Source organism: Schistocerca cancellata, chromosome 2, assembly GCF_023864275.1.
Source record: "Schistocerca cancellata isolate TAMUIC-IGC-003103 chromosome 2, iqSchCanc2.1, whole genome shotgun sequence".
In the NCBI taxonomy this organism is placed as follows: domain Eukaryota; kingdom Metazoa; phylum Arthropoda; class Insecta; order Orthoptera; family Acrididae; genus Schistocerca; species Schistocerca cancellata.
In genome coordinates, this window is record NC_064627.1 from 285,792,458 (window position 1) to 285,820,443 (window position 27,986).

The 27,986-nt window shown below is 41.6% G+C and overlaps 1 protein-coding gene across 1 annotated transcript in view; it reads right to left on the reverse strand.

Moving 5' to 3' along the window:
• Positions 1-944: 944 nt before the first annotated feature.
• The window catches only part of LOC126153295 (dehydrogenase/reductase SDR family member 11-like), a 55,403-nt gene continuing 28,361 nt past the window's right edge, over positions 945-27,986 (reverse strand). Inside the window, exons 3-7 of the mRNA XM_049916062.1 lie at positions 12,560-12,722; positions 9,635-9,764; positions 5,102-5,231; positions 2,448-2,591; positions 945-989 (exon numbers count right to left, since the gene is read on the reverse strand). Coding sequence (XP_049772019.1) covers positions 945-989; positions 2,448-2,591; positions 5,102-5,231; positions 9,635-9,764; positions 12,560-12,722 — 612 coding nt within the window. The remainder of the gene's footprint in view (positions 990-2,447; positions 2,592-5,101; positions 5,232-9,634; positions 9,765-12,559; positions 12,723-27,986) is intronic.

Here is a 27,986-nt window from a genome sequence, read left to right on the forward strand (position 1 = left end):
ACTTTGTTGCAGCCACATGGAGGCTATGTAATGCTGAGTTGTGTCATCATTTGTGAACTTTACAGCTACTCAAGATGAAGCAGAATCAAAGGGTTAAAGAGCTATCAAGTTCGAGAGAATATATCATTTGTAACTAACCATAGAGTAAAACAAAATCGTAAGTGAACAACTGTAGAAGTTTTTGGAATGCCAAGTGCTGAGAATTACTTCTCGCAGTCGTATGCAATCATCAGTTGAAGCGGAGGTTTCTGTACATTTCAGTTATTTATTTAACATTCTTTAGTCAAGTATGTTCAGTGCTGTCTCGACGGTTATTTTGTCTATGTATTACCAATCTCATTTATATCAGGAAACATATACTGAACTTACCCTGTTTGAGTTACACTTTGCTAAGGCTGTACTGTCCTGAAGTGGATGTTCGTGATTGGATATATTTGCCTGATAATGTTTTGATGGTGGTTAGATGTTTTATTAGCTCAAATAACATATAGAATATTTATGTGGTTATTACTTCACGAGGGGATGCTGTGTGAGAGGTTCAGCCCATTACACGTTAGCTCCATTATTTCCTCTGAGTAACGTTCAGCAGCTGCCAGATATCTCAAACGTACATTTCTCAGACTGCAGCTCGTCGTGGTGTTGGTCACTGTTTAGGAAAGGCACTAGGACACACATGGTTAGCTTCATTCCACTCCAGAAATTATAAAAGGACCACACATTGGCCATCAGCATGACTGTAGTACTCATTGCCTTGGGAAGATAGCAGAACACATTGATCTAGGAAAGGACTTCATATTGCGTAATACGCCTGAGAGGATGAAGGGTATCTTTGGCAGCTTTCACGGCATATGTATATTAAGGAATTAGCATACATGCAGTTTTAAAATACATGTTTTATTAACCTTAGAAATTACAATAGACTGATGGCAACATTCAGTGCAAAATCACCCGTAAAATTCTCCTGTTGGTCGGATAATGATGTCGTGAACCTGAAACAAGTTGAACACATTAGTTAAGAGAAGTAGGGAAGAACATTACAGAACATGCTAATAATTCGGTTTCCATAGCGCGTGTTTCTTTCATTGACTTCGAGAAGGAGTGGTCATCCTTTTTTAAGTTACTTCCCACTTTCGTATCTCTAACAGCAACTGCCCACCGGCCGCACAGTAATGGTGATTTATAAAATAGGGAAGTAACGTTACTTCATGAAAATTATGAGCCGTAGTTACGGCAAGTAAAACCGCAAAATTATTATTACTTACCAATTACTTTATGTGAAATTTTTGTGGAAACCTAACGAAAATGCTTTTGACAGCCATTCCGCCTACTGCCCACCACGAATGCTAGAACGACCACTAGCGGGCAGCAGGCACCAGGTTGACTAACACTGACTTACTCCACGTCAAATTAAAGAGGAGATCAAAGTGATTCTGGCAGTACGCAACCAAGATTTGTGATTAATATATATGAGAAAATACAGCTCCGAGAAGAATTATGTACCTGAACTTCAGCATATCATAGAAGTTGTTAATGATTGTGGCTCTTATTGCAACTCCATCGAACTACGCACATGTAACATATCATAATTGATGAAGTTGTGAGACACTTTTTAATTGAAGTTTAATTGAAATCTGCTGATAATTTAATGCAAGATATATACACCATTAGCAAGATGGTATGTATTGGTAGACATAATGACACACTACGTCCAACATTTAGTCCGTAAGATACGTATTTTTTTAATTTGCTGTTTATTAATTTGCATAGTTTCACCCGTAAGCTAGAAACGCTTATACATATCATAATTGTAAGTAGTGCAAAGGAAAGAGGAGGAAAAATCCCATAAGAAGATGGCGTCATATACATATATTTACCATAGTAAGTTACAGCAAAGAGGTTATGAACTGATTTTTAACACTGCAACAAAACATTGCATTTATAGCTTTAAATTTTGGGTGAACAAATGTACGTAAAATAAAGTGTAAGGTTTCAGTCCTCCTTAGAATTTTAGTCCACAGCTAATGGCGCAGTCATATTTTAGGTATCATATGTGCATTAAAAGTTGTGAATCAGGCTGTTGAATGTTCAACACATCAAGCGATGTAGATTCAGGGAGTTTCCATGAAGGAGAGGTATGGGGAGTTAAAAGGGCGCCGGCCATCTCGCAGTCGCTCATAATCTGGTATAAAACTGAAGTGGCAAGAGAATGTGTCGCCTCTTCTCACACTGTTGTCGATAAATCACTGTCGATTTCCCTTGGCAGACACTGAATTCGTTTACATGTTGGGTAAATATATTTGCAGTTGTGGACGATTACCATCTCCGTAGCTACCTGTTTTCTAAGTAATCTTTAAACTACACATACCTGCACTATTAATAAAAATTTAAATGAAAATTTTCGAACATCCCTGGAATAAGGTAACTTGCGGTAGAAGAAGAAAACTTACCTGAACTCTTGGGTGCTGGGAAAGCATATAGACCACGGCTTTTGCTATATCTTCCGCTTCCAAGTAAGGCATTGACTTGAAAGTCTGTGCCCACCTTTCAGACTGGTTCATCGCATTGGTTAACACGACCCCTGGAGAAATTTGCTGCAACAGAGGAATTAATTCTTAGTTTTCCGTATCTGTACAGTGATAAGATGATGTTTGTAATTCTGTTTTGTATATGTAGGAATTTTGTTATTTGTTGTTACAAATATTGCAATTTTTTTAAAATTCGAGCCAACGTAATTTGGTCTCAGGGCAACAGTAAGGTTTGTTATTATACCTACCGTTGGAAATGTACCTTCTTACTAAACGCACGTATACTTGAACTGAGAACTTTTCTTCTAAATCAGAGTAATATCTATGCTTAGTGATTTTTACAAAATTAAATCTGAGACGGAGACTCGAAGTCGCCTTTCCCATGGGAACGTAAATATGTGGCTTAGAGTCTCGATAGAGCACACAGTTTTGTTACATATATACTTGTCTACTACTTTAAAAATATATTTGTCATTGTTCGATTGTAAAGCCGTCTGCAAAACTTCCAATTTTCAAAATTGTGTTATTGTGTTTATTTTACATCCGATATATTACTTGACTATAGAGTACAGGATATGTAATGATAAGACAGATATTTTGAAACTACATGTGTTTGTGGCTTACGACCTTAATTTATTGGCCATGAATTCCAGAATAAAATAATAAATTACACAAAGGTGGGAAATTAAAGAGAAGGGCCTGCATAATGAAAAGAACCAGTGCGTGTTGAGAGTTTCAAAGGTAGCATTAGGCGACAATCGACTGAAACAAGGGAAAGGAAGATGAATGAGTAGCACACATACATGAAATAGTGACGGCAGCAGAGAATCATACAGCTAAAGGGTAAGTCCCAGTTCGAACTTCTTGCATAACACAGAAGGAGAAAATATAAAAATACAGAAAATGAAACAGACAAAAGGGATACGGAATTCTAAAAAAATAAGCGTGACATGAAGTGCAGTATGGCAAAGCAAGAATGGCTGGAGGAGAAATGAAAAGCTGTAGTAGCATGCATAACTATGGGAAATATGTATGCCTCCTGTTGGAAAATTAAAGAGACCTTTGGAGAAAAGAGAAGCAGCTGTATGTATATCAAGAATTAAGACGGCAAGCCATTACTAAGCAAAGAACGGAAGGCTGAAATATATAGCTGGGTTGCCTAAGGGAGACGAACTTGAAGAGAATATTGTAGAAAGGGAAAAGAAAGTAGATGAAGATGACGCGGGTAATGCCACATTGTGAGAATAATTGAACCGAGAATTGAAAGACCGAAGTCAAAACAAGGCACCTGGGGAAGAAAATTCTCCCTCATAATAATTAATGAGATCTTTGGGAGAATATAACAAAACTATTCCACCTAGTATGGTAGACATAGACGTATGAGGCAGGCGGAATACCCTCAGCCTTCCAGAATAATGCAATGATTCCAAAGCCAAAGAAAGCAGTAACTGACAGCAGCAAAGATTACCGAACCATCAGTTCAATAAGTCATAGTTGCAAAATGCGGGTCCAAATTATTTGTGGGAGAATGGAAAACCTGGTAAACGCCACCGTCGTGGAAGGTCAGATTGAGTTACGGAAAGATGAAGTAACACGCGTGGTAGTAATGACCCTACGACATATCCTACAAGATAGCCTGAAGAAAGACAAGTCTTCTCATATAGCATTCATAGAATTAGGCAACTATTTTGACAATATTTACTGGAATCCACTATTTGAAACACTGAGTGTAGTAGGGATAAAATACAAGTAGCAAAAGATTATTTACAACTTTATAAAGATTATTTACAACTTTACAGACTGCAGTTATAAGAGCGGAAGGACACGAAAAGGAAGTAGAAGTTAAAAAGGGTCTGTGAAAGAAATGAAGCCAAACTTCAGAGTAAATGAATAAAAACTTCGACGTTTGGCGATGAGATCGTAATTCTGTCAGAAATAGTGCGGAAAATTAAAACAAAGACATTTAATGTTGTCAAATTATATCAGGCGATGTTGAAGGAATTGGGTTAGGAAATGAGACACTGAAAGCAGTAGATGAGTTTTGTTATTTGAGCCCCGAAATGATGACGATTGCCGAAGTAGAGAGGATGCAAAATGCGGATTTGCCAAAAGTAAGGAAGGCGTTTCTGGAATATGGCTCTTAATGGAAGCGATACGTGTATATTAAACAGTAAGAACGACGCTTTTAAGATGTGATGGTACGGTAGTATGTTGAAAATTAGATGGATGGATTTGATAACTAATAAGGAAGTAACCAGTCCTTCGAATTGGGGAAAAACGAAATGTATGACAGGTTGACTAAAAGAACGGAATGATTGGTCAGAAACATCCTCAAACGCATTATGGAGGAAAGTGTGTGTTGGTAAAAATTGTAGAAGGAGAACAAAGATTGATTGCAACAATAGTCCTCAAATGGATGCTGGTTGCAGTAGTTATTCAGAGAAGTGCTCAGGATAGCTTAGTGTGGATAACTGCACAGAACCAATCCTCGGACTGAAAACCACAGTAACAACACATTAATCAAAGGATTCCTACATACGTATATGTCACTGACAGGATGAGATATGTTGTCTTACCCCAACACGAATGTTGCTCTTTCTGGCGACGAGGTCCTTCCTGAGTCCTTCCGCCATGACCCTCACAGCTGATTTGTTGGCTGAGTGCATCCCGAGGCCGTCACTCAGCGTCGGTTCATGGGCTGAAATGCTGGAAAAGAGAGTCACTCATACAGCGTCGCCGAAGCTCAGGTTGCTCCGTATCAAGTTCCCTTTCTGCGGACGGCAAGATTGACTACTAAACTGTCTCTACACGAGCTGTAATTAATTGAACCTTGTCCTAGCAGTCCCTAAGAGAACAATACGTCGAGGGTGTTAATGTATCCCTAGACTCCTCAACACTGGCTCTTGAAATGTTGTAGACAGGCTTTCGCGGGATAGTTTGTGTCTGTCTTCAAGTGCCTAACAATTCCGTTGCTTCATCGTCCTACCAAGAAACCGAAGTCTGCCACGTGCTTTATCTGCTACTCTTCATATCGTGACAAATTGCTACGTCAAACTATTTGTATGAGTTGACATTTCCAGCTGTGACTCGTAGTAATTGTACTCGTAGGATACTTTGATTTTGCGTTTTATAAAGCCCACAGTTTCATATTTTTGAATATTTAAGGCAAGTAACCATTCATGACATTTCTTTGATATCTTATCGATATCTGTCTAGACATTTCTGCAGTTCCTTTTCAGATAGTACATCATTGCAGATAACTACCTCATCTGCAGAAAGTACTTGTTTATCATAACGTCTCCCAGATCATCAATAAATAACACGAATAGCAAGTATCTTAATACACTATTCTGGGCAGGTCTGAAGTTACTGAAATCTGTCGATGACTCTCTACCCAACATGTTGAACCTCCTTACCTAAATATTATAAACCCAAACACAAATGCCTTTCGATACTCCATATTATCGTCCTTCCTTTAATAAGCGTTGGTGTCATACAAAGTGAAATACATTCCAGAAGACAATAAAAACAGCATCCCTCTCGTCATCTCGATCCTTGGTTTCCGCGATGTCGTATGACCAAAGTGCGAGCTGGGTTCTCATGACCGATGTTCCGGAGTCCATGGTGATTAGAACGGAGGAAGTCATTCTGTTCTTGATACCTCGTAACGTTTGATCTCAGAACTTTAATGTATCCTCTCCCTCCAGTGCGGATTTTTGTGATATTAGTTTTAAATAAGAAGGTACAATGCTAAAGATGGAAATACAAATCACATTGCCAACAAGAAATCAAAATGTACTGTTATAAAAATTAGGAAGAAGGTATTGAAGCTTACATTGTTTTTGAGGTATAAAATGAATTTGCAAAATATTATTTCTTTACTCACGCGGGTTTTGCTATAGGCCCAAAAGTCCTCACCACAAGACCATTTCATGGTTGTCAATGCAAAGCAGTAGTCTCTACAGTAGTAGGAGTAATAATAATAATAATAATAATAATAATAATAATAATAATAATTACATTTAGACTGCAGGTTCAACAAACAAATGTCGAAATGTGAAAACGATAACGCGCTTATGGCGAGTGATTATTGCGTCACCAAACTGACTGCACCCCCCCCCCCCCCAACTAATTTAAAATGCCAAAAATTATACGAAATATATCATTTTAAGGAAATGACAGGATAGTGCACTCATCTATCAAAATAATGTTGTAAATGACTTAAAACAGAAATCATGATACCAGAATGACATACCATTCTAACAGTGAGGCTCGAGGAAGAAGAAGGAAGACTGACTGTCATTTCCCTTATTTTTTAAGCAAAATGACTGTCATTTCCCTTATTTTTTAAGCCAAATGATCGAAAACTTCATAGATAATTGTGACACAGAAAACACAATGATGAGCTAAATATGCTCTCATATTCTGCAACACTTGGATGTCACTGATGTTTGACCCTAATTTTGTGTATCATCTCTCCTTTAACACAGTCACCGGTCAAAGTTATTGGTTCGAGAGATTTGCGGTGTATTATGGTTGAACGAGGGGCTCACCCAAACCCAAAATTGTAGGTAAACTCTCAAGGATCCCATGGTCCCTAGGACCTTGTCCATTTTTGACGATTTCTGGCTACTCTGCGAATATTTTATTCCACATACAATTTGAAACGCTATATCTACGGGCACTAATCGCTACAGAATATCTGATGATGGATAAATGCAGTAAAGTCATTCCTAGCCCGACTTTCTTGACTTCCGGAAGGCGTTCGATACAGTTCCGCACTGTCGCCTGATAAACAAAGTAAGAGCCTACGGAATATCAGACCAGCTGTGTGGCTGGATTGAAGAGTTTTTAGCAAACAGAACACAGCATGTTGTTATCAACGGAGAGACGTCTACAGACGTTAAAGTAACCTCTGGTGTGCCACAGGGGAGTGTTATGGGACCATTGCTTTTCACAATATATATAAATGACCTAGTAGATAGTGTCGGAAGTTCCATGCGGCTTTTCGCGGATGATGCTGTAGTATACAGAGAAGTTGCAGCATTAGAAAATTGTAGCGAAATGCAGGAAGATCTGCAGCGGATAGGCACTTGGTGCAGGGAGTGGCAACTGACCCTTAACATAGACAAATGTAATGTATTGCGAATACATAGAAAGAAGGATCCTTTATTGTATGATTATATGATAGCGGAACAAACACTGGTAGCAGTTACTTGTGTAAAATATCTGGGAGTATGCGTGCGGAACGATTTGAAGTGGAATGATCATATAAAATTAATTGTTGGTAAGGCGGGTACCAGGTTGAGATTCATTGGGAGAGTCCTTAGAAAATGTAGTCCATCAACAAAGGAGGTGGCTTACAAAACACTCGTTCGACCTATACTTGAGTATTGCTCATCAGTGTGGGATCCGTACCAGATCGGGTTGACGGAGGAGATAGAGAAGATTCAAAGAAGAGCGGCGCGTTTCGTCACAGGGTTATTTGGTAATCGTGATAGCGTTACGGAGATGTTTAACAAACTCAAGTGGCGGACTCTGCAAGAGAGGCGCTCTGCATCGCGGTGTAGCTTGCTCGCCAGGTTTTGAGAGGGTGCGTTTCTGGATGAGGTATCGAATATATTGCTTGCCCCTACTTATACCTCCCGAGGAGATCACGAATGTAAAATTAGAGAGATTAGAGCGCGCACAGAGGCTTTCAGACAGTCGTTCTTCCCGCGAACCATACGCGACTGGAACAGGAAAGGGAGGTAATGACAGTGGCACGTAAAGTGCCCTCCGCCACACACCGTTGGGTGGCTTGCGGAGTATAAATGTAGAAATGTAGATGTAGTTGATCTAACATTTATAATTGCGACGCAGTAAGCCTGAACGGAAAACTACTGATTATTGTAGTAAAGGTCGTCTGCCTGTCGCATGACTTTAGGTGACATCCATATTATTGAATTTCAAACATTCTCGAATATCTGCCACAGATATCCTGCCAATAGCAATGTCGATAACAGGCAAAAATGATAGAGATTGTCGATTCACGGAACTGATGGACTGTCCATATACATAATTAAGATCGAACGGAACGTTCAGTGTGCGAGACCTTCTCTCATTTGGCCAGTTTTTTAATCGCGGGATGACGCTTTTTGACATACCCATTATTATAGTAAATCTTTGACCGGCTTCGAGCTGTCCGACTGTTCGTTCACGATCGTAAGTACTCAGATGGTGTTGCCGTACCGCGGAACGTCGCACTGATCGTTTCCCGAGAAACCTTCTCCACAACAACTGTCGAATGCATACAGAGCGCTCGTACACAGGCTTCGCATACAGTTAACACGTCCACGTTTCCTTTTACTGTCATTGGTCGGTTGTGCCGTAGGAACAGACAGTTATTTCTTAGCAAGTGAGGTTGTTTCTTAGCTATTGTCAAACAATGTATTTTTAATTCCTGGAAACGAAGAATAAATCCAGGAAATAACAGCAGACCTTCTCGGCCTAAAATGTTGTTCGAGCGATCAGGAAGTCGTGGTAACTACGTTTTCTAATGTAATCGTCGTGCGGGTAGCGAGTCGTAGAACAGGTTTTGCATCCGTGTAAGGAGCCTGAAGATCGAACCACTTGGCACTGAAATCGAAAGCAATTAAATTTGGCGTCAATAAATAAATGTGGTCGAAAAAGATCTTTTTCCTTGTGTGAAATATCATACCATGTAATTGACAGCGGTACTGTATGTCAAAATGTATAATGCCACTTACGTCAACGTCATATGAAAAGAAAGTGTGTAGCAATGTTTATAATCATTGAGAGTGCGAAGTGACTATGTCAGTAAACATTCGATTTGTAGCTACCATGAATTTTGGGAAACGTTAGTGTCCAAGAGAGCTGTCATTAAGAGAAGAGAAATAGTACATGTCTAAACGTCAACAACGGCGTAAAGGACTGATGGAGTGACAGATGAATCACTGCTAGAGTCAGTCCCACAACAGTCACAACTGCAGTACCTACTTGCCGAATTATTCACAGAAGTTTGTACATGTGTGTGTGTGTGTGTGTGTGTGTGTGTGTGTGTGTGTTGTCGCCTTTACGAGCCTCGTCACGTTAGCGCTGGCTCCTACCTGCTGATGTGGATGATGAAGCCGTCGTCGACGCCCCTCCTCATCATGTCCTGGACCGCCTCCCTGCTGCAGATGGCCAGGCCAAGCTCGTTCACCTCAAACATCTGTCTCCAGTGTTCTGTTTTACCGGCTGTACAAGTCAATACAACTGAGCATCAGTCAATTTTCTAAATATAGTTATATAACTTAAAGCGCAATTTTGACGCAGCAGTTTCAAAGAAAGAGACACGTAATAAAAATGCATTTCACCTTTCACAGATGATAATATGGAGATTTATGCTTAAACAGAAATCGATCAAGAAAATAAGTTAAGAGGAGACCTGATACGTGTCGAGCCCACTTTGATTTTACGTTTATCATGATTCGTTACCTTAGAGGCAGTTTAGAACAGCGATATGAAATTTATACTGTATATTAACTACAGTTTCGCTTTGTAACTGTAAACAATGAAGGCGTTTTCGTTAATACGAATGATACCATATTTTTTACTCAATATCTACATTTTTGATAGAATTTTCGACAGCGTAAATGTAATAAAATTAGCCCTTAACTCACGAGGCAACTTTTCTGTAACGCGTATCTTAAGGTGGAGTTTCTGGGACCCTACGTTTAAACCTTGATTTAAGACCCAAATCATCTGAAATTGTTCACTTATTTTTACAATTATTGTTCATTTATTATTACAATTATTTAAGTGTTGTATAAATACTCATTGTAAATTTAATAGCACTAAATAACTCTTGCAGTACTTTACTTCACTCCTAGGCTCCTCGAACCATTGTAGCACGAATCTGGTCTTTTTACATGGACTGTTATCCTGCTGGAAAACGCCTTCGCCGTAAAAGAAGGTATCAAGCATGAACAGATGCAGATGATGCGCAATAACGTTTGCGTTGTCCAGCTGTCACTCTGTCTTAGATTACCTACATACGTCCCGAGTTGACGTACGCGTGGATGATGACGTATCTGGACATGACCATCGATCTGGTGTAACAAGAAATGCGAATCGTCTGGCCAGGTGTCACGTTTCCAGACCCCCATGATCGAATCTCGGCGTTCCTGTGCCCACTGTAGTCCAAACTGACGACGTCTTTAGGTCAATGGGAATCTGTATGGGGCGTATGCTGTGAAGCGTCATGTTAAGAAATGTACCATGAATGGTGTATAACAAAACACTTGTTCCAGACCAGCACTGTATTCTGTTGTCAGATCTTCTGCAAATCGCCGCCTGTTCTGTTCGGAGCGAGCAAGCCTCCGACGTCCGCTGTCTGTGACGAGGCGTGAACCTGCAGTACCCCGTCGCCTGCTCGTGGTTTCGCTGTCCTCCAGCCGCCTTCCACAGGGTTCACGACAGCAGCACACCAGCAGCCGATCCGTCCCGCCGTTTCCGAGAAGCTCATTCCCAGGCGCCTCGCCGTAGCAACCTGCCCCACCTCACAGTCTGGGTTTCTACATTTGCGGCCTGTCTCGTCGCTAGAATGATTCTGCAATCTCCGCTGTTCCATTTATCTACTCTCCTTCATCCTCGCAACCTCACGGGGCTGCATTCAGTCACGCTGTCGCCAGTGGCCATAACGTTTTAGTTCATCAGCGTACTTCTTTACGGCATGATGAAAACGTACAAGTGATTGAAGGGAAAGCGTATGGGGAATCAAAATGGCTGAATAAAATTAATAAAGGAGAATTTACGGCAGATATATGTCGCATAAAGTGGAAATAAATTGTTACAGATGGAATTAATGTGTAATTAACTAGGGGGTAACGTTACTTCATATTTTTAATCTCTGCTAGATGCACAGAGTATCCTCATTTCTGGGTAAATGAGAAAGTAATGTCACTCTATAACAAAACTACGCGGGAACAAGTTAACTGACACACCTCAAATGCTGTACACCAGAGCTACACACCGTAGACTGTAGGTAAATAATCGTTACTGAGGAACAAATGGGCTTTAGGAAAGGATATTCAACTGCTTACGCTATTTTTATTTTATGACGACATCATAAAATATTGACACTGTAACCAAGGTAAAAAGTTGATATTTATACATGGTCCAGTCACATTACTGTGACCACCTCCAATGTTTGATGTCAACGTGCAGTAATCTCCTGAAACTAACAGAGTCCTATCTTCTTTTTGGCCTTTGTGCCATCTTTGGTAGATATCATTAAGGATGCTCAATCTCCCATTTATAATTTGTAACTCGCCAGCAACTTTTATTTCAAACACGTATCAGAATGTGACTGTCATCACAGTTGTCAAACACCACAATAGAGGAAATTGTCCTGTTAATCAAGTAAATTATATCAAACATCTATTGTGTTCTTGTGGAATAACAGCTCAGGAAGGTAGCCCACCATTTGCCATATGCGTGTGGTCGAAGGACCTTCAGGCTGCACTCACCACAGCCAAAGTGCCGGACCAGTAGGCATTAATTCTGGTCGCAGTACCTACGCAAGTGTGACTAGGCTGCTTTGTCTTGAAGTATTTCGCTGAATTTCTTTGTTGACAGCAAAATGTACAGATGTGCTGTAATTTCAGTAAATTTTTACTCTAGCTGATAATCAGCTGAGAAAGAATTTTCACTCTGTGGTTGTATGTGCGCTAATATGAAACATCCTGGAGGGTTAAAACTATATGCCCGACCCAGATTTGAACTCGGGACCTTCGCTTTTCTGGGGCAAGTGCCTTGTTAATTAGATACCCAAGATAGAATCAGGTGTCGTAGGTAAATCTATGTAGCACAGTTTGTAGAGCACTTGTGCGCGAGAGGCGAAGGTCCCGATTTCAAGGCTTGATCCGGCAACAGTTTTATGTTCCAGAACGTTCGATAATGCATTCCTTCACATTTTTGATCATTTACACGTTAATTAAGCGTAAATTCATTAAAATGTGAGATATTTGATTTTCCGTTTGCATACATACATATAAAATCAGTGTCGTAGTCGGCACCGGCGCTGTTGATGAGGATGTCGACACCTTTGAGGTTCTCCCTAATCCATTTGAAAGCTGCGAGGATGCTTTCTTCTTTTCCCACGTCTCCCTGAAGAGCGTACAGTTTTCCCGGCGCCCCCTTCACTTCAAGAGCCTAAGGAAAAACAGAAAGAATGCTTTTAAGTGCTTCATAAGATAATAATGTCAACAGCGATATGAAACTCGACACCGATATGTTGCTCTATCACAGAATGGTTAGACAGGTTTTTTCATGTACGGCACGAGCGTTGGTCCGTTGTGAGGGAATCAGTACCACTGCAGGCTGTCTGCAGCTGCGTGACTCATCGGTCTTTGAGTGGACACTGTGGCAAGTGGGGTCCCGATTTTAACTGAGAATCAAGTAGACGAATAGGAGTGGTCTTGGAAAGAAGAATGGGTAAATCGTTGCGCTATTTAACTCTCCGTACTCCTGTGGCAGTTGCCTCTTCGCTGTTCAGGAATTCAAACAGAAACCTGGCGAAGTAACAGTAATGTGTCCGTTAACCAAGTCACATTCTGCTACCGCGAATGGCGCGAAGGAAGAATGGTTGTCGGTAAGCCTCTAAATTAGCTCTAATTTCTCGAATTTTCTCGCCGTGGTCATCATGCGAGATGTATATGTCGTCCAAGTCTTCCCGGAAAGCGCTTTATCTATATTTTTACCTGAACTTCTCCGCAATTCACAACATCTCTCTTCTAACGTCAGCCAACTGTTTAGCATCCCAGTAGCCCTCTCGCCCCGACTTAACGCTGCCACGACGAAACGGTCAGCTCTCCGTTCCATCATCTCCATGTCTCCTATCAGTCCTACCTGGTAAGGACCATATATTGATGAACAATACTCAAGAATAGGTCGAAGATTTCCTTCGTGGACGACCTATATTTCCCTAAGATGCTTCTTATGAATGTCAGTATGGTATCTTCTGTTTGTTTTATGCTATCATTCCACTAAACATAGCCCTGGACAGTTACTCCTAGTTATTTTACGGTAGCTACATTTTCTAGCAGTTTCTCATCAATAGTGTAGTTGTACGTTAGTGGCTTTCTTTTCCTGTGTATGCGCGAAGTGCTACATTTATTTATGTTCAGGATCAACTGCCAGACCCGGCAACATCGATCAGTCCTGTTGCAAGTCCTTCTGCAAATCGCTACTGTTCTCTGGCGCTGCAACTTTGTTAGAGACAATCAAATCGTCTGCGACTAGTCTTGAATTGCATCTGACGCATTCTAGTAGATCATTTATACACATTTTAAACAGATAACGGTCCGATGAACGTTGCAGTATTGAAGTTCCTCGTCAGTTACATGTCGAGAATTTAGATTAAGTGATAACCTGAGTGTAGTCAGGAGTTAGTGTAACACGAATTATTGGAGCAATTTCTCCCCGCCATAAATGGTTGTTAAGATCGGTAGCCTGATTTTCTGGGATCTAGTGTACATTTTGGATGCTCAAGAAGAGTGGGTCAGAGACCGCCATGTTACTCCCCCAGGTAATTTTAAGTTGCTTACTGAAGAGTGAGTGTATGCAAGCGGTTATTTAATCTTACTTCTAAATGGAAACTAAAAACGTTATTTTCAAGGAATTGAAATTAATGTTACAGTGAGTTTATAAAAGGTTAAGTTTATTTTCTCTGACTACACAACATAGATAAATTTTATTTCTTTTCATATGAGAAACGTAAGGTACTGTAAATAAAAACATTTAGGTAAATAGGCATCTCTCGAGGAACTAGAACATTAGGTAGATGCGACATGACAACACAGGCAAGATTCGGCGATCGTTCAGTGCCGAGGACAGCGTGCTCGTATTTGCCACACAAGTCTCAGGAATAATGAGTTGCCGAGTCTCTTGCCGAATAGCTAAAGGAATAAATATCGATTTATGGTGATAAAGTGTCTAAATTTGTCTGGGTTATCAGTAACAATATCTTCTACAATGGCACGGTGGGAGAGCGCATATGCAACTCATTAGCGCAGCCTTCCTCCTACTGAGTTAAGGTAGTGATAATATAAACAGTAACTGGTCCTCTCTGGGGAAGCTGTAAAACTGTCACATGCACCATGTCAACACATTTTCTGGACCTTGCGGTGGGTGATCGTCCATTATTGTCGACTCTATGTAAAGTGTATGCTACACGCTTCTCGAGAGTGATGAACTGTCGCGTCTTTTCCTGAAACGCTGAAGAATAAGCTGTGGATTTACCGTGACAATATACGGAAATTTGTCTATACACTAATAGCCCCTCCTATCCAAAAATACACTCCTGGAAATTGAAATAAGAACACCGTGAATTCATTGTCCCAGGAAGGGGAAACTTTATTGACACATTCCTGGGGTCAGATACATCACATGATCACACTGACAGAACCACAGGCACATAGACACAGGCAACAGAGCATGCACAATCTCGGCACTAGTACAGTGTATATCCACCTTTCGCAACAATGCAGGCTGCTATTCTCCCATGGAGACGATCGTAGAGATGCTGGATGTAGTCCTGTGGAACGGCTTGCCATGCCATTTCCACCTGGCGCCTCAGTTGGACCAGCGTTCGTGCTGGACGTGCAGACCGCGTGAGACGACGCTTCATCCAGTCCCAAACATGTTCAATGGGGGACAGATCCGGAGATCTTGCTGGCCAGGGTAGTTGACTTACACCTTCTAGAGCACGTTGGGTGGCACGGGAAACATGCGGACGTGCATTGTCCTGTTGGAACAGCAAGTTCCCTTGCCGGTCTAGGAATGGTAGAACGATGGGTTCGATGACGGTTTGGATGTACCGTGCACTATTCAGTGTCCCCTCGACGATCACCAGTGGTGTACGGCCAGTGTAGGAGATCGCTCCCCACACCATGATGCCGGGTGTTGGCCCTGTGTGCCTCGGTCGTATGCAGTCCTGATTGTGGCGCTCACCTGCACGGCGCCAAACACGCATACGACCATCATTGGCACCAAGGCAGAAGCGACTCTCATCGCTGAAGACGACACGTCTCCATTCGTCCCTCCATTCACGCCTGTCGCGACACCACTGGAGGCGGGCTGCACGATGTTGGGGCGTGAGCGGAAGACGGCCTAACGGTGTGCGGGACCGTAGCCCAGCTTCATGGAGACGGTTGCGAATGGTCCTCGCCGATACCCCAGGAGCAACAGTGTCCCTAATTTGCTGGGAAGTGGCGGTGCGGTCCCCTACGGCACTGCGTAGGATCCTACGGTCTTGGCGTGCATCCGTGCGTCGCTGCGGTCCGGTCCCAGGTCGACGGGCACGTGCACCTTCCGCCGACCACTGGCGACAACATCGATGTACTGTGGAGACCTCACGCCCCACGTGTTGAGCAATTCGGCGGTACGTCCACCCGGCCTCCCGCATGCCCGCTATACGCCCTCGCTCAAAGTCCGTCAACTGCACATACGGTTCACGTCCACGCTGTCGCGGCATGCTACCAGTGTTAAAGACTGCGATGGAGCTCCGTATGCCACGGCAAACTGGCTGACACTGACGGCGGCGGTGCACAAATGCTGCGCAACTAGCGCCATTCGACGGCCAACACCGCGGTTCCTGGTGTGTCCGCTGTGCCGTGCGTGTGATCATTGCTTGTACAGCCCTCTCGCAGTGTCCGCAGCAAGTATGGTGGGTCTGACACACCGGTGTCAATGTGTTCTTTTTTCCATTTCCAGGAGTGTATAATGTCCCACTCTGTTCGAAATCCACCTTATACGCAAAATATCAGCAGTCTAGAACCGCGTGACCGCTACGGTCGCAGATTCGAATCCTGCCTCGGGCATGGATGTGTGTGATGTCCTTAGGTTAGTTAGGTTTAAGTAGTTCTAAGTACTAAGGGGCTGATGACCTCAGATGTTAAGTCCCATAGTGCTCAAAGCCATTTGAACCATTTGAAACGTTATTCCTTTCAGACTCGTCCTCTTTTGAAACGGATTAGGATTTGATCAGTGTTGCAACGCAACACGTTGAAAACACGGCCACCTTTGCAAAATGGCTCTGAGCACTATGTGACTTAACTGCTGAGGTCAGCAGTCCCCTAGAACTTAGAACTACTTAAACCTAACCAACCTAAGGACATCACACATATCCTTGCCCCAGGCAGGATTCGAACCTGCGACCGTAGCGGTCGCGCGGTTCCAGACTGAAGCGCCTAGAACCGCTCGCCCACTCCAGCTGGCGGCCACCTTTGCACCCGCACGCAGTTTTCCCACCTCATTTTAAACGTCTTCAAAAATGGTTCTGAGCACTATGAGACTTAACATCTATGGTCATCAGTCCCCTATTTTGCAAATGTGGCCGTGTTTTCAACGTGTTGCGTTGCAACACTGATCAAATCCTAACCCGTTTCAAAAGAGGACGAGTCTGAAAGGAATAACGTTTCAAATGGTTCAAATGGCTCTGAGCACTATGGGACTTAACATCTGAGCTCATCAGCCCCTTAGAACTAGAAGGTCAGCAGTCCCCTAGAACTTAGAACTACTTAAACCTAACTAACCTAAGGACATCACACAGATCCATGCCCGAGGCAAGATTCGAACCTGCGACCGTAGCGGTCGCGCGGTTCCAAACTGAAGCGCCTAGAACCTATCCAGGAATTGGTGGGAAATTAGATTTTGGCAGTGCCTTTTCCAGAACTCGAACCCCAGTCCTCCTGGACAGAAAGCCCAAGTGCACGCCTCTAACACAATTATACCATCAGAGGCACTTGGAATTGATGGGAGCCGGCCGGAGTGGCCGAGCGGTTAAAGGCGCTACAGTCTGGAACCGCACGACCGCTACGGTCGCAGGTTCGAATCCTGCCTCGGGCATGGATGTGTGTGATGTTCTTAGGTTAGTTAGGTTTAAGTAGTTCTAAGTCCTAGGGGACTTATGACCACAGCAGTTGAGTCCCATAGTGCTCAGAGCCATTTGAACCATTTTTTTTGAATTGATGGGAAATTAAAATTGGCGGTGCCCTTTCCAGGACTTGAACTTTGGTTCAACTGGATGTAAGGCCCAAGCGCTCCTCCCAACACATGGAAACTGTCCAGTTGCAGGAGAGGAAGCTTGGGTTAATGTACTTTAATTATTTTGGTCAAGAAAATGAAATAAAGATAGGTCCTAATTACATAATTAATAATAAAGATTGGGCCTAATTAAAGAACTAACGCATAGCGATACACAAGGACGACCTGAAATCACAACACAACTCAAAAACTGACGATACTATACAATTGGTGTTATTCTGCTGGGAAAAAATTTCACAATAGCACTCGAAACTAGTGACAGACACATTCAAACACTACCCTGCACCTACAAGCTGGTGGGAAAAAGGCAGGGAATGTAAGGTACTATCTTTATTCTTTTTGGCTGGAAATATGTTCAACTGTCATGATACTGGAGTTGGACAGAGAGGAGTTTAAAATGTGTATTACCTGTAAGCATGCATTATCTGCCATTGTTTGATGCCAGAGTTCGCTACAGACACCTGCTCGAAAATCACCCTGGAGCCCTGGTAACCAAAGCCAATACACACTTCCACACTGACGGAAAAACTGCATCACAGTTCTAATTACACTTCGAAATTGTCATGAAAAACCGAGCACTTGTAATGAACGGATCATAATGCAACACATGTACGAGGAAACATCGTCGTCCTAAAGGACTGCAGAGGGGGTGGTAGTTGAACGTGCATTCTCCTCGATGTATGGGTACAATCACAAACTGCCGAAAATCGAGGCCCTTTTCCTCACACCTCCCTCTCCCCACCCCCAACCTCCCTCCCTTCGTCCATCTACAGTGCAGACACAGGCTTTCCCAAATAGCCAGCTGCACTGCCGAGCGTCTCATAGCTTTTGTGCGGTCAACAGCCATCCTTACGCACCCAATGGTCTCACCAGGCCCTCCGCTACACTCCACAGTCGCTTGTGGCACACGCGCTGCCTTGAGACGATGGCCTTAGCTAACACAAAAGGGAAATTTAGTAGCACCACCACACCAACCAGGAGAACGCTCCAGATGGATTTTTCAAAAGTTGGCTGCCTGCAAAAGAGGAAGCCTTCCGCCTAAAGCGACCGCAGCCTGTTACCGCAGTGTCTTCAGTACAATCTGCTCTCCAGTCTGGAACTGCGTGACAGTTACGGTCGCAGGTTCGAATCCTGCCTCGGGCATGAATGCGTGTGATGTCTTTAGGTTAGTTAGGTTTAAGTAGTTCTAAGTTCAAGGGGACTGGTGACCACAGATGTTAAGTCCCATAGTGCTCAGAGCCATCTGAACAATCTGCTCTGGCGAGCACACTGCAGGCAGTCAGCTACACATACAATAGAGCACAATGACGGCATCCCTCAGAGCAAAACTGTGATAAATGGGGGCTATCCCGACCACAGGTTGTTTATCTAAAGGGCCAGCCGCGACTTTTTAGAGAACTCCCGCCAAGCTATTCCAAGCACTGAACTGTAGCATCAACACGACTCCTATAATAAAGCAACCATTAAAAGAGGAAAGCACAGTTATGACGACTTAAAATGTCTTTTTTCCATGAAAATAGGTAGTCCATTTTCTTTTAGTTTTATGAGCAAAAAAGGTATAGTTGTTACGTTCGACTGCAGCATACAATTAATGTCTCATTGTTTTGTGACGTTCAACGAAATGCACTGCCTTCGATCACAAATGATCAGCGGAGACATGTCCACGTCGCGTAAAATTAGAAAGAAAGTACTTCGACTATTCTGCTGCGAAAATTACCGATCACCGCAGAATGTACTCGTTATCTCGCAACAATCACCAGCGTAAAGAAAAAGCGAGAATTTAAACCACAAAGAAAAAAAAAAAGAAATCTATATTAAGCAATTTCTTTCAGCTTGTTGAACAAATTTCACAGCCTGAGAGCATCTCTCGTGTTCAGTGCCTGTAAGTAAACTGTCATGCATGTGTGTCTTACAAACATTTCAGACAATCTTTCATGCCATTGGCTCACATGTCTGAAAAAACACATTCATTTTACATTAGACAACAAGCTATAATTCAAGAGGATGTAGCTGTTTTCTACAGTCTGTCAGGTCCCGTTTTACCAATGCGATACTATATCATACTAACATTTACGATAAAAATCGTGAGAGCCTGTCTCGTCCTGTGTAGGTGGGAGATTGAAATTTCGTTAACAGAAAAAAAGAAATGCCTGTCAAGAATTTCTGTGGTGCCCTAGACATCTCCTCCACCCACCAGGTGGCATGTCATTGATATCAATTTGATAGGCTAAGTAATTAAATTGCTCATGAGTCAGTTTCCAAGGCGACTATTTTTTTTTTCGGTTGTCGGATTACACTCACCAGGTAGGTCAAATGGGAATCCGTGGAGGAAAGACGATGTTCTTTTCAAGGAACACTATTGAGAACCGACATTGGAAGCTGACCGCAGAGGCATTCTACAGCCCACACCATGTATTTCACGTGAGGACTGCACTATTGAAAACACAATCGTAGCAACTATGTTACTGTCACCCTCCATAAAAATTGGTCTTGACTCTAAGGCACACACACAAGTCGCTGATAGCGTTATGCTTTCAGGTAGAAATGTTGTCTGGGATTTGAAACCAAGTCTACCCATTCTACCACGTACTTGCGTTTGATTCTGTAGAGACCTCTTTTAATGATTACAGCCATTGGTGAATAATGCTCATGCCACTTTCTTATATTGAAATGAGTCACCTTTTTCGAACCTATCTGCTAACGATCCCATATATCAAAAACTCCAGCACTGCTTTTTAGACAGCCCCTGTGCATCTTGTAACTGCTCCGTAGTCTCTACCCCACCATTCCTGCAGTTTCGTCCACGTGATCGTCCCAGTTTAAGTCGGACCTGAACGAAGTCAGAGAGCGATGTATCTAAGACCTTCGGCATCTCGTGGAGAAACAGGACAAGCTAAGTTAATGCCACAGGAGAGCGTTTTGACTACTTGGTGGAAATGGGAATATGCTCCGCCGACCTGTACAGTGTGTAAGGCCAGCGCCAAATGAAGCTTTCTCCAGCAATACGAGGTAGCAGGAATGATAGTACGAGCAGTTACGGTGGTGTTTCTTGTCGGGAAAATTAGGAAGACTGCACATCATATAAGGCATGGAGCAAGGAGGGGGATTTTGCTACTGCATTGCAACACATCTCTAAACCACATACAGGTACTGCAGTCTGAAGGAGATATGCGTCTTTCAAGGTGCATTCATGTCTATCACCTAAACATTCTCTCCCACCTCAGTATTTTTTGCCAGCTGAAAGAGAAAACATGTGAACTATAAAAACTTTGCTAACGTCATGTGTTAGAGAACTCGATAAGGTATTACCATGTCCCTATTACCACGTCCCTGTCTTTTGATACATCTGAAACAAATACAGTCTGCTTTCCCGCATTGACCATAAGTAACTATCTTATTAAATATACAGGTATTGGTTCACTGGAGAAGGTGGTTCGTGATCGAAGTTGCTTCCACAGACCAGTGTAAAGTTTCAACACCTGTACTGTAGGAGGACCATATCCAACAGACTATCAATCACACAAGAGGGTTCCTGTATTGACCCTTCATAAGCAGTTTAATACATTGTTTTTTCGGCTGTAACACACCCAATCAGTGCTAACCGCCATACACTTTGTTTTTTTCTACCATAACTTAGAGGTCCGTGTCAGCTGCTGCTAAATTGGCATTAACACATTCTGATCCTCTGGCTCTCACAGAAAATTGAACATTGCATGGTATGAACTTATAACCACCACAACAGAGCCTGGTGGAAATAAAACACAGAGGCGATGTTTCTCATTGACAAAAAATGTGGAACACATAGCAACATATGGAAACTGGAAGAGTTTGCGGTATTGTAGAGCGCTTCCAACAGCTTTTCGAAGGTGATGACCTGTGATGATTGGTTTGTGGGGCGCTCAACTGCGAGGTGTGATGACCTGTACAGTTAATATTAACTTCCCCATCGACAGGACAGCGGATGTCCCGGTGTTCCATTTCGAAAAGCATTTTTCCTTCATTATGCAGTCATGTACATGATTACTGTTCCGGTGTTGACCATTATCAGAATGTGCTGTTCACAACACGCGTGAGGTAGTACAAATAAAAAGAGGTACTGTTATCTTATTGGCAAAAAAAATTATAAAAGTAAAGAAATGTGGAGGGCATCGCAGCATATGGAAATAGGACGAGTCTGTAGCATTGATGAACGCTACAAGACAACTGTAAGAAGGTGATGACCTCTATATTTAATCCCAGTGACAAGTAGCAGATAACTGGCGTTCCACCAAGGCTCCTCCATCTCAACTGAGTGGTGTCAGTCAGTCATTATGTGGTAATCATCAGCATACCCAGCAAACGGTCTGGATGGGAAAGACACCGTTGATATCAGATGATGTACTGTAATACACACTGCAGTTGATAGTGAGATAAATTTAACCAAGAAGTCGGAGAGACTTGTATCTACCACATGGTGCAAACTGTGTAGAAACAAAGATAGCTGAGTTAATGCTGGGTGGAAACGGGAACATGTTGTCGTAGCTCCGCCAACCGTGTACGATGTGCAAGGTCAGCTCCAAACGAAGCCTGTTCATGCAACACGAGGTAGATAGTACGAACAGTTATGGTGGTGTTTCTTATTACGAAAATTTGGAAGACTCAACATCATACAGGTACTGCAGTCCGAAGCAGATCCGAGTCCCTCCGGATCCATTCTCATCTAACACCCAAACATTCTATCGCTGTTATTCTGTACCGTCCGACAGAGAAAAATTACGAACAATAAAAGCTTCGCTAACTTCATCCGATAGATTTTTACCACAAATCTCTCTTCTGATATACCGGAAACAAATACCGTCTGTGTGCCAGCATCGAGCTTATGTGGCGATCATATCAAATATACAGGCATTTATCCATTGCAACAGGCGGCTAGTGATCGACGTCGCTTTCACAGATAAGTGTAAAGTTTCATCACCTGTACTGTACGAGGACCATCTCTCACAGATTATCAGTCGCAAGAGAGGGTCCCTGCCTTGTTGTTTGATATACCGCTTTCTCTGCAGTAGCACGCTTTGTACACAGCCATAGATTTTCTTTTTTTCTGCCACAACTTCGAGGTGTGTGTCAGGTTCTAAACTGACATTAACACGTTTTGATCCACTGGCTCTCACAGAAAACTAGATATCGTACGGTATAAATCATGTTGTTGCTGCTGCTTCCACGACACATACACACTCAGTGCTTGAAGTAAAAGACAGTCACAAAATAAGGAAACTGGAAGAGTTTGAGGCGTTGTGGAGCATTTCCAAACTGCTGTCCGAATGTGACTGAAGACCTCTACATTTAAACTCATCATTCACAGTGACATGGTAGCTGATGGCGCTGTGTTCCATTTGATTGATTCCCCACATTGCTCCCATGCACGCGATCACTGTTACCTTGTTACAACTCCATTTCAACCAATCATTCCAACCACGCTCTGTCCTCTTTTAATACATATGCAAGTAAGTTTAGAGTCACACATGATGCGCCACTTAAACTTCATATTTCAGGGATATGGAAGAGTAACCACGGAAGGCACCAAATCAATTCACTCGCGGTATTTTCTGTTGACAGCAGTGACTCTCACTTTATTCTTCGCCCTCTACCTGCATTCAGTACATCTCGGTTCCGTCCCGGTTTTGTTTTCCCGTCGGTGATCGTTACATATTAACAGTTATAGCCAACGCTATGGATAGGGTTACTAATTAGGAATTGGCCTCGTGTATGGGTTCATTGAATGCAGTGGAGGAGGAACACAATGCCACTGCAGCGTAAGTTTTGAGTGAAAGGGGGAGTGGAATTCAGATGGGGGTTGTACAGGTACGGGCTTACTGTGACAAACAATTTTTATGAAACCGACAACACAATTCACAACATAGCAGTTTGACAAACTGTATTTAAATATGTGATCCCGCTATACTTCCTGAAATATGGGCATCAGAACGACACAATAAACGAATTTTTCAGAATAATAAAAAATATGAAATTAACAGCGCCCCAGTAACACTAAATTTGGGGTAAGAAAATGAACACGAACAGGTCAGAATACACAACAACCACAAAATGAAAATAGCTTGCAAATAGGAAACCTACTATAAACAATAAATCAGAAAATCAGCCTTCAAAAAGCACGACTCACGACCCATCTCACAGCTTTACTTCCGCCAGTACCTGGCTCCTATCTTCCAAAGTTCACAGAAGCTCTCCGGCAAAACTTTTAGAACTAGCACTCCTGGAAGAAAGGATACTGGTAGAGTACTTGCCTGCGAAAGCGAAGGTGTCCGAGTTCGAGTCTCGGTCCGGCACGAAGTTTTAATCTGCAAGGAAGTTTCAGGGGTTCATATACTTACATTTAAACTAAATACTAGCTACCTTCACCAGCTCCTCACTATTAGCAACACTAACCAACTAAAATACTACCTACACAAAACTACTATAGTACTCTCTGTACAATAATAATAATAATAATAATAATAACCCGTGGAGGTCCGGGAAAAGAATAGGTCTCCGGTATGTTCTGCCAGTCGTAAAAGGCGACGAAAAGAACAAACCACTAATAGGGCTAACCCCCCTTTTAGTGTGATTAGTTGGTTCAGGACAGAACTAATGAAGCCTCGGACAAGCGCTGTTATGGTCGGGGACGACGCTTGAACCCTATGCCCGTCCGCAATGGTAATGACACTGCTAGCCACACGGAAAATGATTTAAATCCAAATAGAGGTGTTTTGCAGGACATGCTTCCTGCAACCACCCTAGAATGAAAACAAAGACAGAGGATGAGATGGTCTGATGAAGTTAACCAACACAACTGGATACAGATCACAAGTATACACAACATTTATTACCAGATACCCAGAATTAAAATTTTTAACAGAACAACGACTAGCTGATCAGATCCGTGTAATAATCAAAAATAACAGGATACCCCAGTCAGAATTAGAAAACATCAAACAACAAGTACGACAAATACTGGAACAAAATAATGTACAGTCACAAGAAGAAGAAAATACAGTAATGGACTCAAACATCCCAGAGCAAACAAACAAAGAACAACACGCATCAATTAAACAATCAGAAGAAAACGAAATCTTAAAACAGCCTCCAGAACAAGCACAAATAGAACACGAAGTGACACACATGTTAGATATAGAAGAAAAATTTCAGCTGACATATATAAAATACAAAGACACAAATACAGACATTAAACCATTCTTCCATAGACCACCAAATAACCTACAAGTCGAAACAACAATAACAACTATCAACACAATCATACACAACAAAATAAATGAAAATACAACTATGGAAGTGTTACAACTACTGCCTTATATAGGAGCACTCACTACACTAAATATACACACTAGGCAGAGATCAGAACCAACCAACACACAGAAGAAACCCACAAAACCAGCATGGCAACACAGGCTACAGATCAGAATAGAAAAACTGAGAAAAGACATCGAACAGCTAACACAATGAATGACAGCTAACAATGAAATATCAGACAAAAAACGAAAAAGGTTAGGTAAAATCTCACAACAAGAAGCGATAGAGCAATTAGATGAAAAGAAGCAAAAATTACAAGCATTGGCCAAACTACTTAGAAGATACAAAAAAAGTTAAAATAGAAAGAAACAAAACCAAACATTCAACACAAACCAAAAGAAATTTTACCACACAATAGACAACACACACATTAAAATAGACAATCCACCAAACATAACAGACATGGAACACTTCTGGAGCAACATATGGTCAAACCCGTACAACATAACAGACATGCACGGTGGATACAAGCAGAAACAGACACATACAAGATGATACCACAAATTCCTGAAGTGGTAATTTTGCAACATGAATTCACCCGAGCAATTAATTCTACACACTATTGGAAAGCCCCTGGAAAAGATAAAATAGCAAATTTCTGGCTAAAGAAGTTCACCTCAACACATTCACATCTAACTAAATTATTTAACAGTTACATTGCAGACCCATACACATTCCCTGATACACTTACACATGGAATAACTTATCTGGAACCCAAAGATCAAGCAGACACAGCAAACCCAGCTAAATATCGCCCCATAACATGCCTACCAACAATATACAAAATATTAACTTCAGTCATTACACAGAAATTAATGACTCATACAACACAGAACAAAATTATAAATGAAGAACAAAAAGGCTGTTGCAAAGGAGCATGAGGATGCAAAGAGCAACTGATAATAGATGCGGAAGTGAAATATCAAGCTAAAACTAAACAAAGGTCGCTACACTACGCATACATTGATTACCAAAAAGCATTTGATATTGTACCCCACTCATGGTTACAACAAATATTGGAAATATACAAAGTAGATCCTAAATTGATACAGTTCCCAAACATAGTAATGAAAAATTGGAAAACCACACTTAATATCCAAACAAATTCAAATAATATCACATCACAGCCAATACAGATTAAGCATGGAATATACCAAGGACACTCATTAAGTCCTTTCTGGTTCTGCCTTGCTCTGAACTCACTATCCAACATGCTAAACAATACAAATTATGGATACAATATTACTGGAACATACCCACACAAAATCACACATTTGCTATACATGGATGATCTAAAACTACTGGCAGCAACAAATCAACAACTCAACCAATTACTAAAGATAACAGAAGTATTCAGCAATGATATAAATATGGCTTTTGGAACAGACAAATGTAAGAAAAATAGCATAGTTAAGGGAAAACACACTAAACAGGAAGATTACATATTGGATAACCACAGCGACTGCATAGAAGCGATGGAAAAAACAGATGCCTATAAATATCTAGGATACAGTCAAAAAATAGGAATAGATAATACAAATATTAAAGAAGAACTAAAAGAAAAATATAGACAAAGACTAACAAAAATACTGAAAACAGAATTGACAGCAAGAAACAAGACAAAAGCTATAAATACTTATGCTATACCAATATTGACCTACTCATTTGGAATAGTGAAATGGAGTAACACAGACCTAGAGGCACTCAATACACTTACAGGATCACAATGCCACAAATATAGAATACATCACATACATTCAGCCACAGAAAGATTCACATTAAGCAGAAAGGAAGGAGGAAGGGGATTTATCGACATAAAAAACCTACATTATGGACAGGTAGACAATTTAAGAAAATTCTTCTAGAACGAGCAGAAACTAGCAAAATACACAAAGCAATCACTCATATAAATACATCGGCTACACCACTGCAATTTCATAACCACTCCTACAACCCTTTAGATCACATAACATCAACAGATACAAAGAAAGTAAATTGGAAAAAGAAAACACTACATGGCGAGCCCCTGTGTCATCTAACACAGCCACACATCGATCGAGACGCATCCAACACATGGCTAAGAAAAGGAAATATATACGATGAGATGGAAGGATTCATGATTGCAATACAGGATCAAACAATAAACACCAGATATTACAGCAAGCATATTATTAAAGATCCCAATACCACAACAGATAAATGCAGACTTTGCAAACAACAAATAGAAACAGTAGATCACATCACAAGCGGCTGTACAATACTAGCAAATACAGAATACCCCAGAAGACATGACAATGTAGCAAAAATAATACACCAACAGCTTGCCTTACAACATAAACTCATAAAACAACACGTTCCCACATACAAGTATGCACCACAAAATGTACTGGAAAATGATGAATACAGTTTATACTGGAACAGAACCATAATAACACATAAAACAACACCACATAACACAGCTGACATCATACTCACCAATAAAAAGAAGAAATTAACACAACTAATCGAAATATCCATACCCAATATACAAGTATACTCAATACCCCATACAAATATACAGAAGAAAACAGGAGAAAAAATTGAAAATACATCCAGCTGGCTGAGGAAGTCAAGGACATGTGGCATCAGGATAAAGTTGACATTATACCAATTATACTATCAACTACAGGAGTCATACCACACTATATCCACCAGTACATCAACGCAATACAGCTACATCCAAACGTATATATACAACTACAGAAATTTGTAATTATTGATACGTGTTCAATTACCCGAAAGTTCCTAAATTCAATGTAACATATAGCGTACAGTTAAAAGGAAGTCACGCTTGATCAAGGTCCGCGTCACTTTCCATTTTTAACCAGACATAACGTCTGAGAAAGGAAAGAAATAATAATGGTAATGATAATAATGACAAGTTAACATAGCTCTCGCTTCGAGAGAAACTCTCACCCAGTCTCTAAGCAACACACTGTACACATTGTCCTGTGTGCCAAATGACTGACAAATCGTTACACTCTA